The following is a 13467-nucleotide window of genomic DNA, read 5'->3' as shown; positions in this document are numbered from 1 at the left end:
TTAGGTGTATGAGGTGTGAGGTAGTGGGTTTCAAGTCTGATGGATGTTGGAAAAGGTAGTGTTCAATAGCAGTAAGAACATAGGCACAAGGGATGTTGGTGCATAGGGAAGTCATGTCAACAGTGAAAAGTGGGGATCCAGGACGTAAATGAGTGGGGATTGTAGAGAGCTGGCAAAGCAAGTGGTTGGTATCTCTGATCTGAGAGGCTACATTATGAGCAATTTGTTGGAGGTGCTGTTCAGTGAGGGTTGAAATTCTTCCAGTGGGGTCACAATAACCAGCAACAATGGAGCATTCAGGATTGTTGGTTTGTGGATTTTGTTGAATATGTAGAAGGTAGATGTACAGAGTTTCATAGGGTGAAGAAGGGAAATGAATTTAGGGGTGAGGTTGTGGGAAGGGCCTTCAGCTTTAAGCAGAGGATATGTTAGGCTTCTGGGATGTGATCACTCTGGCAGAGTTCATAAGTGGAGGACTTGGATAATTCGCAGAGGCCTTCTGCCAGTTTGTCACTGTGATTCATAGCAACAGTGGTGGAACCTTTGTCTGCAGGTAAGATGATATGGTCAGGATTTGTTTCCTTATGCAGAAATCCTGGTTCTCTGAGGAAGGAATATGGGAAAGAATGGTGAGGCCAAGTTGGAAGTAACGTGCCTGGGATAAATTGAAAAGGGCTGTTTATGGACAATGTGACCCACCAACCACTCTAAGGGATCTATGCCGAATCGCCGTTGAGGAGTGGGACAATCTGGACCAACAGTGCCTTGATAAACTTGTGGATAAAATGCCACAAGGAATGCAGGCATGCATCAGTACAAGAGGACATGCTACTGGGTATTAGAAGTAGTGGTGTGTACAGCAATCTGGACCACCACCTCTGAAGGTCTCACTGTATGGTGGTACAACATGCAATTTGTGATTTTCATGAGCAATAAAAAGGGTGGAAATGATGTTTATGTTGAAATATATTCCAATTTTCTGTACAGGTTCCAGAACTCTTGGAACTGAGGTGATGAAAAACTTTTTTTGATGTCTCTTTGTGATGCTTAAATTAACATAAAAATTATTATACATATGTGATTTTTAAGTGAAGTATATTACCCAAAATATCATTTTGGGGAAACCATTTCCCAAGATGTACATTACTTGGCTTCCCAATCATATCATCTTGATCCCATTTCCATAATACTGTTTGCTTCAGTTTTGAGAAAACTTTGATAAAAACATTGAATTTGTCATTTGGCATTTCAGAAGGTTGAACATTTGACCCGAAACTGAAGAATATAACTCCTTCTTCGGAATTATCCATAACTGTTTTAAGTTCCTGCAATATTAAAAAGTGAACCTTGCTAAAAACTTTATTACTGACAGACAAATTCTAAATATTGTCTATTTTGATATAACACTTAATGGTCCTGGCAACTAAAGTATCATAATTACTGTTATGACAACTAATCTATGCTTCATGAAGTTAAGAAAACACACATGGTGCAATAAGCAAAGATAATCACATATCCATTCAAATGTACACTTGACAGCACAAAAAGTGGCAGTGGAAAACTGCAGCCAGAGTCAAAGTCCAGCACAGCATTGACATGACTGAATTGTCCTATGCCATTTTCCTGGATTACATTGAGAACAAGAGGAAGAGAGATTATTACTTGAAATCTTACACAATATCATCCTGTATATATTGTGCCTGTACTTCAATAAAATAAAATAAAGTTTTCTCCAAACAAAATACACTGCTATTAGCTATAGGTACATTGTAGAAACAGCTTAAAGGGAAGCTTCTGTTGATTGTCAATAGAGACCAAATATGTAGGCATTATAAATCATTGAAATAGACAGGCAAAAATGCATTATAAATAGCTAAAATAGGCAATATGAGGCAATGTTGAAAAACCTCACATTATTTCTATTTGTTTAATAAATTGCACTACTCAGCCATGCAATCAGCATATTTATGTTAACATTGTGTGCATTATATTTTTAAAGCAACTTAAAGATTGTAAACAAAATGCTAATTGTACTTGATGGAAAAAGGAAAATGTTTCTTGAAAGCCTATTCACTACAGTGCTTTACCAGCTTATTGGTTGCACTTGACAGTCAAATTCTTTTTTAATTTTCTGGAGTCTTGCAGAGTCTCCTGTCAAAAAGCACATTTTTAATATGAGAAAATGAGCCCTCAACATCTATATAGGTAACTGGAACAAATCTAAAACACTGAACCATTGTAGGGTCCATTTCCACTGCAACTGAATTGTCACCTTGTAGAATATTTGAAATCTGTCAAGATCAGGATTTTTCAAAAACACCATTTTACACTTTTCTCTAACTAATGAATCCGTTGTGACCTTGCCACCACTGATGTGAAATATCACACAAATAAAACTCTTTGACAGAGATATTAGTCACTTCTGCCCACAGGGAATAAAATCTTTGTGACTCTAGTTAACCGGAGTTTGCTACAAATAATGAATTGAGTGATGACCCTACTATGAACAACAACTTCTATTTTGACACAACAAGTGTACCTTGTGATGTAGTGTTAGCTTTGACAGAGGAACCTTCCACAATTGCCATCATTTCAAACAATTCAAAGAGAATTGTGACTGTAAAAATGACTCACATAATGTTGTCTTCCACCATTATCAGCCTACAGTTGTTTTGAAACTTGAAAGTAATGTTCTACTGTGTCTTACCATCAATACAAAAATGGTGACTCTGTACACTATGTGGAACACATTTCAATGTCCTCAGTGACTTTGGTGATGAGGCAAATGTTGCCTCACATCATCAACAAAGTATTTGGGCAACTAATTCAACTCAGTATGACAACACATTATGTGGCTTCACTTGTCCATCTACAATGGGAATGAACCAGATGCATCCATTCACAATCCAATGCAAGAAGAGTCTTCATTTTGCACCTGCACTGTACATACATGGTCTATGGAATCTTTTTCACCATAGACCTCAGAACAAATGTTTTGGCATGTCCCTAATAGGACTTCTGCAGAGAACATGTACATTTGAGTTTCCAGTGTAAATTACCAACCTTTAAAATGGAACACCTGGCAAAATAGTTCATGACCATGAAATTCACACTGTACAGTTACAGAATCCATCAATGATACCGCCAAATTTATGGCGCTACTAAGCAACACAGGGGATCACGCCCACATTACTAATGATGTCATAGAAGCACACCTGGCCAAAGGCAAGTCTGACACTGCTTAGGCAGCACTGCTCCAACTCATGGAGACACCAGAGTAATACCTAGGACAAGTAATTTATGAGACAACTCTGTGAATCAGTTAATCTGACTTTCATGCAAGACAGAATGCTCTGTATGCTCTGGCTAATTAAATTAACACCTCAGCTTCAGATGCAAATAATTTTGCACAAATATAATCCAACAAAAAACAAATTATTTCTGGACAGGCTTTTGCAGCCTCACAGTAATGGCAATAGTTGGATAATACATACAATAATAAACATTTCAAGCACATTCCTACTGCATGATGTTGGCTACAATCATGAGGAGATGCTAAGACCCCACCATTTGTGTACACTCATGAGAGTGACATCACAAGTGACTACTAGAGAGTGGTGGCGTCGAGCTGGCTGTGACTGCCATACCCACAGTTGACAAAAATATACCTCACAGCATCGAGAGGGTGCAATCACAGCTATGTTGGTTTTACTCGTGTTTCGGTGATTGTGCATGCAACTGATCCACAATGTGCAAACACCCAAATGCTATGTGTTCTGCCACAGGCAATTCAGATCACTATATCCAACCACAAATGGAACATATGACATCTCTCGTCCAAATGCACATTGCAAATAACACTCACATCAGGTTTGTTGTTACCATCAGGCACACTGTGCACCTTAGAGAGAATTTCCCATTGCAGCTGATGGTAACAGATGTTTGTGAACCAATCTTGGATGCAGATTTTATCCATTGATTTCACCTCTCCCCTGACCTAACATTAAGCATCTTCAGGCAAACTCCAGCAGTGGAGAGTCAGTACCCAGTAACAATGGCAGTCCACCAGCACATTCACATACAACTTCAGACAGGATTATTCCTTTACAACCCCCTTCAAACCTGACATATAACACGTGCCTACAACTATGTAATGACTGTCATGATTTGGAGTCTGAACTACAAGCATAACAAAGAGTTATGAAGGAGAAAAAAAGGAGAGGCTCAGGTTACACAATGAGAATTTAGAATTGGAAGCTCAGGCACATACCTTAGTGAGAGAACTGGATGTTATGAAATCTCATCTCAATCAGTTACAGTGGATACAGAATCACAATCTGGAAATTCCTGGAGCAAACAAAATAGCACTTGCCACTATGTTGATGGCCTGCACATACAGACAGTTGCTGCATACTGCACTGCACAGCTCACCAAAAATGCAGTTCAGTAAGGTGAACTTTCCTAACAGCATGCGTGCACCCATTATTTGTGCCTCCTGTGTCATCCACATGATGTGAGCGATTATACATGTTACAGTGCAAAAAATTAACACCACACCAGGCCCACTGTCTCTGTGCATTGCCTCAAACCTAGACTTTGGAAGATAAACCCACCATAGATGACACAAGTACCACTTGTGCAGAAGACAACAAGCAAAAAGAAACAGATGGCAATGCACCACCTCATCCATCTCTGCCACAAGCAACACTCCCACTGATGAAATTCAAGATTTTTGATACTGGCCAGCAGTGTCATTGCAGCCATATACAAAGTCCTCCCCCCAACCTTACACAGTTCATTTGCACTAAAGAGAGGATGCCATCACTGTGCTTCTTTGTCAAGGAATGGTCCAGTCATGTCCTGCCTTGGAGCCAGCCTTGGAGCCAGCCACAGGACTGCTGGTCATTCGAAGTAGTATGAATAACATGTGAGAAGCTGAAACCTTTGTGGCCTCCTGCCATCAGTGCTACACATTGCATAGCGGGGTTGAGGGAGTGTCTGTGGGGCCCTCACCATCATTGATGCAAAATATCACTCAAATAAAACTCTTTGGCAGTGATATTAATTATCCAAGCCAACAGGGAGGGACATGTCTGTGACTCTAGTCAGCCAAAGTTTGTTATGAACAGTTGTACTGTGTGCACATGAACTCTCTGTTGTCTACAATACAGTTCACATTAACCTCACTTGCTAGCAACCTGCTTCATTCCTCAAACTCTCCACACTGGAATTCCAACAAACCACATTTTGCTGGCACATCGCAATCTTTGAACTGCATCATCCACAGTTTTCACTGACTTTGTCAAAGGTTGCCCTGTTTCTGGAAGCTGGCAGATCACTTGTACCAGGACACTGGACTCTGCCATGATGGAAGTAAAGTCATTTCTCACTTCCAAAGATATGAGAAGTTTCTATGCTGTTACAACTGAAGATGCTTCATCCTCCAGAGCCATGACCAACTTAGTTGTACTGGGGAAATTTGTAGCATAGTAAACTGCTGCTAAAAACTGCTTCTCCCATCTCATTACGATGAACTGAGAGGGCAGAGATATGTCTGGCGCAATGTACTTAAATGTCTGACTCCTCGACAGGGCTTTCACAATGATCTTCTTAATACTGGATATCAATTTGTCGACATCCAGAAACAAGCTCCTGACACTATGTGAAAACCACATCCTACAAAGGCCACATGAAGCACATTTTGAAAAAGTCCTTTTTCATGTATAACACAGCATCTGAGATGAGTTGACATGAATACACTGTCATAGGTATTCAGTTTCTTCATGCCATCATAACTGTAAATAATTGCTAAATAACAGTGTGATAGTTGAATCATTAACTTTTTCCAGATGCTCTGTTGCAAGCTCTTTTAATTCACCTTCTAAAGCATCTAATGGTCTAACAATTATACTGGCAGCAAAAAGATCCATAGGATCAGTTGACTTGTTGACTGAAATACTGATTCTTTTATTTTTTACTTCATTTTTAAATATTTTCATTACCGGTACTTCATTGTAACATTCACTTAAGTAACAGTTTCATAAACTTGATGCATTGGGCAATGACTCATTTGTATACTTCTCTGAAAACTGTCATAATGTTGGATTCTATATTTTCGAGAAACAGATTCTGGCACCACAAAAAGCTTTACATGAGTTGAACCAGTAAAGGAATAAATAATAATCAAAGAGGCAACAAAAGGCTTTTATTTTAGCAGTTAGGTATTTAAATAAAGAAAAAGGCAACCTACAGCTGGTGTTTCAGTCATAAACATGTAAATAATACAGATTCACATTCAAACTGAATGTAGATTTACCACATTTAAAAAAGGGTTTCTACCAAAGTTCTGGTCTCTGCTCATCAATACAGTGGAACAGACAACATTTGGCATTCTCTGTAAAAGGGTGGAGATTCAGTTCCATGTTAGGAAGCAACAATTTTTTTTTTCCTTTTCTGTCTTTGGCATAAGAGCCGTGTAGGGCCAAGATTCAATAAATTCACCATGCACTTCAAGTTTTGGAGCTCTCTTTTCCTGAAACACTAGAAGTGAACACAGTGAAGTGCTGGGAACCAACACAAAAACAGTGCACAATCCTGTATCCATTCAACAAACAGAAACAATAATGTCAACTACACATTACCATGTATTTGATCTTCCTGCTATGCCAGAAAGTGATGTTAAGCCAAATTTGAAAATGTTGACTGTTCTGGTAAACTCTTCACTGTAGCATCACTACTCAGGAGCAATGAACTGCCATCTGTCGGCTGAGAGGTTCTTCTATGGCATACTTGCAGTTGTAGTCCCTGTTGTAAATACTTGATCAACCACAAATTTGGTTCACAATCATAGAAAATGTTTTCACACACCAACAAGTTAAAGATGGCCATGAATAATTTATACCAGTGATCAGCAATTTAGACAAGTGGATGAAGCATTTGGTGTTTCATATTATTGTGCAACCCAGCAAGTCATCAATCTTACCTTATTTTAAAAGCAGAAGTAATTGCTTGCTGCCCAAAACTACCAGGCCAAAGGCTGAGACAAGTGCTTTATCAAGAAACAAAGGGTGACAAAGTCCCTTCAGAATTTTTGTGGCACCTACAAGGTATGATAAACACAATCACAGTTTTCGACTATTTGTTGTTGCAAATTTGGCAACAGTTACCATCACCAGTGCAAGTAGCATTGGCGGCACATGAATATCAACTTATAAACGAGTTACCAAAACTAGCTGGTAGAATATATGCAACACTGAACATGTCAAAAACAGTGACCACGACTTTATTGGCAGGTGGCATGCCGTTCAGCTCTGCCCAGTGGATGCTGATCTCACTCAAAGAGACAACATTGGACTGCAACCATCACATTGCACCACCTGCTGAGCATTTCTGGAGAGCTATAGAGCTCATTCACCACAGCTGAAATGCTTATCAGGCAGGTTTGAGAACAGTAGCACTGGAGAGGACCTAGCAAACAGTTACAGAACTGCAATGCCAATGTTATCAGCAACCTGGGAGCAATTCTACTAATGTTTGCTGGTACCACAGACGTCAACAAGCATAGAAATGCATAAAATCATGCACCTAATCGAACAACAATCTCAATCTGTATTAGGCACGACAGATCGCAATTGAACAAAATGTGCCACTAGTGACAAATGCAAGTTAAACAACAGGTGGGACATCATCATGCAGCGGTAAGCAAACTGCTACACAATGGTTAGTATGTCCACAGTAGCAGTAAAACATCTACACAATCTCCACAAACATTACAGCCACCTGCACACCCCACAGCATTTCAATTGTTGTATCAGAGAGACAGATAGATAGCCTCCTTGACTGACACTGGCCCCAAGGTCAGCATCTTCCCACTTCAGTGCACATTTGACAATAAACAAGATGAACATCTGTACCTGGAGGCAGTAAACAATAAGCCATTAGGTACTGGTTATTGACTTTGACTTCACCAGCCCCTCTATATGGACATTTGTAGTTACTGGCATCACCAAGCCTGTATTAGGTGCCAAAAGTAGGACTATAGAACACAGTGATCAGAGGCACAGTAAATCCTAGACAGGCTAGCTCTGCCTGCAGCATGGTACAGACAACAGACAATGCTAACACCTGTGCAAATCTACAGAAGAAGTCTATGGCCAGTTTTTGGATAGCAGCACAGCATAGTGACATCAAATACCACAATTGGCTAATCTGTTGCACAACATGCCTGCTGACTTGCCTCACTGTGCCTACCAGAATCAAAGGCCAAATTTTAAGAATTGCTTCAAGCTGAGATAATCCAGCATTCTGACAGATTGTGGTCTTCACCTTTGCAACTCATCTGCAAGAAAGACAGCTTGTTGCACCCCTATGGTGATTATCACATTTTAAATGCCAGGACCGTACCAAACAGGTTCTCTGTGCCAAACATTCAATATTTTGTGGGTGCTTTAGCTGACACAAAAGTTTTCTGCATCACATACTGCCACGAAGCATACAACCAAACACATGGGAGGGAGGTGGAAGTTTAATGACACACTGAATATGGTAGCAATATATCATTTGGCCCATCTGAATTCTATTTATGCTGTTATATCTGAAAACTGTCCCACAGACATGGCAACATATCACATACCTTGATGACATTTTAGCAATCTCACCAAATGTCGGGCTACATGAATGACAAATGTGAGAAGCATGTTAGTGGTTGACAAATATGACATAGTATTTAATGAGCAGAAATGCATCATCAGCAAAGCAGAAATGACCTCACTGGGATGAATCATTTTGGCAGATAACATTCATCCATTATGAGAGAAATCAATAGCTCTACAAACCCTTCTGAAGCCAACAGACTGCCAATAATTACAGTGTTTCCTGGGAATAATCAACTTTTTTTGCTGCCACTTCCCAGCAACTGTCCCTTACAGACATGCTTGCAGAACATGATACCACAGGTTGATGATCCCTTGAGTCAACCTTGGAGACAGAAAAGTTTTCTACAGTCTTCTGCTGAACATTATTAGTGTAGTGCTCCTCAATCACCCAGTGCCATCTGCACTGCTGGCAGTAATCACAGACGCCAGCCAAACAGCAATAGATGTAGTCCTACACCAACAGATTGACCACCAATGGCAACCATTAAATAAAAAAACTGCAACCAGTTCACAGCAGTGGATCACATATGGCAGAGAACTACTTGCAGTGTAAGAAGTTCTTTAATATTTCCACCGACAATCTGAAACTTGCACTGTGACAGTTTAAGTTGACCACAAAACTGGTAGTTCCACTTTCCAGAATACTAGTGACAGGTGTTCCACCAGGTGGTTAGACATACAGAGTTTGTCAGCCAGTTTACAATGGAGGTGTGCCACATGGTAGCAGAAAATATTACAGCTGACTACTTCTCACACATCTGTGGTTTGGTGTATATATAGCATGGACAGCTAAGAACATGCTACCTTCTGAAGACTGCAGATCAACAACTACAAGGAATTATTGCCTACCCTTCCACAGGACCATGACTTTCCCAAACTTGGTGCCAGGCACAAAATTAACACTATGGTGCAACATCTCTTGACACAAGCCAAGCCTGTACACTGCCCCAGAACTCCACAAAGCTACTCTTGCCAGTGTTCACAATCTGTCACATCCAGGAGTAAACATGATACTCAAGTTATAAATAAAAACAAAGATGAGGTGACTTACCGAACGAAAGCGCTGGCAGGTCGATAGACACACATACAAACACAAACATACACACAAAATTCTAGCTTTCGCAACCAACGGTTGCCTCATCAGGAAAGAGGGAAGGAGAGGGAAAGATGAAAGGATGTGGGTTTTAAGGGAGAGGGTAAGGAGTCATTCCAATCCCTGGAGCGGAAAGACTTACCTTAGGGGGAAAAAAGGACAGGTATACACTCGCACACACACACATATCCATCCACACATGCAGACACAAGCAGACATATTTGGTCTTTAAATATGTCTGCTTGTGTCTGTATGTGTGGATGGATATGTGTGTGTGTGCAAGTGTATACCTGTCCTTTTTTCCCCCTAAGGTAAGTCTTTCCGCTCCCGGGATTGGAATGACTCCTTACCCTCTCCCTTAAAACCCACATCCTTTCATCTTTCCCTCTCCTTCCCTCTTTCCTGATGAGGCAACCGTTGGTTGCGAAAGCTAGAATTTTGTGTGTATGTTTGTGTTTGTTTGTGTGTCTATCGACTTGCCAGCGCTTTCGTTCGGTAAGTCACCTCATCTTTGTTTTTATATATAATTTTTCCCATGTGGAATGTTTCCCTCTATTATATTGATACTCAAGTTATTGATTTAAAATAAATGTCCTCACATAGTCACATTCATGTATTCAATGCTAGCTATGCAAAACGGGATGAGTCATAAACACTGACATGAGGCAGTTTCGAGGCTCTCCAATAAGACTTGCCCAAGCCCACATCAGTCCTGTAGGCTAGGGTGTCCATTCGTCCCGTTTTTTCCCGGGACAGTCCGGTTTTTTACCAAAATGTCCCGCTGTCCCGAAAGTTTTTTTGGGGACGCTCAAATGTCCCATTTTTTTATGATTCCACTTGGCTAGAGTATTTTACACTACTGGTTGTTTAACTTGCTATTAACTGCTCAATTATTTACGCTAGGAAGCGTGTGATGACTTTCAGCATACACCAAACATGTACTGAACTGTCAACAATTGCAAGTAATTTTAAACGCACTATAGGTTACCAATAACAACGAAGATTCTTCTCTTCTAAATCGATCCACTGAATCCGTCCTTTTGGTTCAGAGATAACCACTAACACTTGCTCTGTGGCTTTCATCATCTCACTGTTAATGTTTTGCACTGTGCAATCACTGTTTCATTATGCCAAAACGAAAGTGTAATTTTAACAGCAATATAAAAAGCAAGTTTCCTTTTATCACTGATAGTGGAGAAACTGTAGAATGTACGTTGTGCAGATCAAAATTTGCTATTGATCATAGTGTAAGGTCTGACATTGTGAATCACATTAAGACTTAGAAACATCGCATGAGTGATCAAACGAAAAGAGCAAACAAATGCGTGAGTGACTACTACGTAAACTTAAAATCAGTAGCAGAAATGGATAGGCAGTTGGCAGCACAAGAAGCTACTTTTACATACCACAGTGCAATGCACAACCATAGCTTTAAGTCAATGGACTGTACTACAGCAGTTGTTAAAAAACTTTTCAATCCTAAATTCACATGTGGACACAAAAAATGTAATGCAATCATTTCAAATGTTATTGCACCATATGCAGCTCCGCAGGTTTTAAATGAACTGAAAAGTGCTCGATTCATTTCTGTAACGATTGATACATCGAATCATCTGGATTTGAAGTTGGTCCCTATCCTTATCAGGTATTTTCACCCTGAAAATGGCATCACAGTGAAAGTCCTCGAATTGCTTAATTTAGCTGGAGAAACTTCAGATTTACTTCAGAATTGGAGGTTTTAAAGAAATATGATCTTGAGGGAAAGGTGATTGTAGTTTCTGCAGACAACACTAACACCAATTTTGGTGGCAAGCAGAGGAAAGGAAAAAAACAATTTGTTCTATAAACTGCAACAGAACACAGTGAATAATACAGTAGGTGTTGGCTGTCCCGCACATGTGGTGCACAATTCCTTACAAACTGGCTCAAATTGCATACCCATCAACTGCCAATTAATTGTAAACAAAATCTACCAGCATTTCCACATAGATACAGTAAGGGTTGAATCTCTGAAGTAATTCTGTAAGTTTACTGAAACTGTATACAAAACTGTACTTGGACACAGCAAGACAAGGTGGCTATCTCTGCTACCAGCATCGGAAAGAATTGTAGAGATATTTCCTGCTTTGAAATCATATTTCATTTTCCTTGATAAGTGTCCTGTTATCCTTAAACAATTCTTTGATAACCTTGTGTCTATTGTTCTTCTACGTTTTCTTGCTAGCCAGCTAAAACCTTTCTCCACAATAATTAAATGTATTGAGAAACAAGAAATCACAATAATGGAAGTTTATCAAGAAATAATCAAATAATTGAGCAAATTTCAATGTAGAAAATCTTAAAGATTTCCTACATCCTTTGTACATGAGACTCTAAGAAAGCTGGAAGAAGAGGGTGAAATTCATATTTATGCTGACACCTTCTATGACTCTTGCATTGAGTATATTAAAGAATGGTGTTTACCATTTCTCATGCCTTTTAAAGCATTTGACTGGGTTAATACTGAAAAGGAGCAGCTACAGTAAAGGATATTCAGGACTGTTGTGTTTTTGTTAAAAGTATTGTACCAAATTTTCCTGTTGATGAAGATGAACTGTTTGATGAATTTTCATGTGCACAGAGCTTCATAAAAAGTGAAGAAGGAGACAAAGAAAGTGTTAGTGCAATGTGGTCTATAATATGTGCTAATTTCAAAAGTAAAAACATTAACATGAAAAACATGATTCATTTGGTGGAGTTTTGTCTGGCAATTCCTGGGTCAAATGCTCCTGTGGAACGTGTGTTTTCATTAGTGAACTCTTTGTGGTCAGATGAAAAAACCAGAATGAAAGTTGAAACAGTGAGGGCCTTGCTCATTGTCAAAACACACTTTAATGGTGTATCGAGTACTGACTTTTATGATACAATTTCAAATGAATATGCAATTCTTGATAAAGTACATAAAAGTGAAAAGTATGGTGATAATGTGGCAGAATAATCGCAAGAAGTTATTTGGGGTCATCTGAGTGCACGTTTTAAAGGTAAACTTGTATGTGTATTAAATTAGTCTATACAATATTTATGTCCCGTTTTTTTTTTCTTCATTGTCCCAGGTTTTTCTCTAATTTATTTTAAATGTTCCCTTTTTCAGTGAAAATGAAATGGACACCCTACTGTAGGCCCCCCTTCCACCTGTGAGTGGCTAGAGATGCATTTTCAGAGTGATGGACAGATGTGCTTGATGAGCGAAGCAACACCTATCATGGACATTTCTACTTTGTCACCACCTGGATAGCATGATTTGATTGCTCTCTCCACATCACTGCAGATGAGGGCCATCAATTCAAATCCATTTTGGTCTAAGAACTGTCCAACTTTTGTAGCATTCAGTGTCATCATATAACAAAGTATCATCTTACCAGTAGTGGGTTGGTGGAAGGATGGCATCAGATCTGAAGACATCTCTCATATGCCACAACGAGAAAGGGACAGATGCTCTTCCCACAGTCCTCTTTGACCTCCACGCAGTGTACAAACAGGTCATCAGAGCATCATTAACAGAAATGGTCCATGATGAGACATTATGCATTCCAGCAAAGTACCTCATACCTGTACCACTACCATGAACAGCAGAAATGTCACAGGTGGCGCAACAGCTCCAAGATCACACTGCCTAGATCCAACACCTACCTGCCCAGCTTTGTGCCACATTGAACACCATGATTTCATCCATGAAGCTTT

At 39.6% G+C, this 13467-nt stretch overlaps 1 protein-coding gene across 1 annotated transcript in view; it reads right to left on the bottom strand.

Moving 5' to 3' along the window:
• Positions 1-13467, bottom strand: part of LOC124596476 (UDP-glucosyltransferase 2-like) — a 111899-nt gene that overhangs the window by 48276 nt on the left and 50156 nt on the right. The window contains exon 4 of the mRNA XM_047135623.1: positions 1103-1325. Coding sequence (XP_046991579.1) covers positions 1103-1325 — 223 coding nt within the window. The remainder of the gene's footprint in view (positions 1-1102; positions 1326-13467) is intronic.

Source organism: Schistocerca americana, chromosome 1, assembly GCF_021461395.2.
Source record: "Schistocerca americana isolate TAMUIC-IGC-003095 chromosome 1, iqSchAmer2.1, whole genome shotgun sequence".
Classification (NCBI taxonomy): Eukaryota; Metazoa; Arthropoda; class Insecta; order Orthoptera; family Acrididae; genus Schistocerca; species Schistocerca americana.
This window is presented reverse-complemented; position numbering and strand designations above follow the sequence as displayed.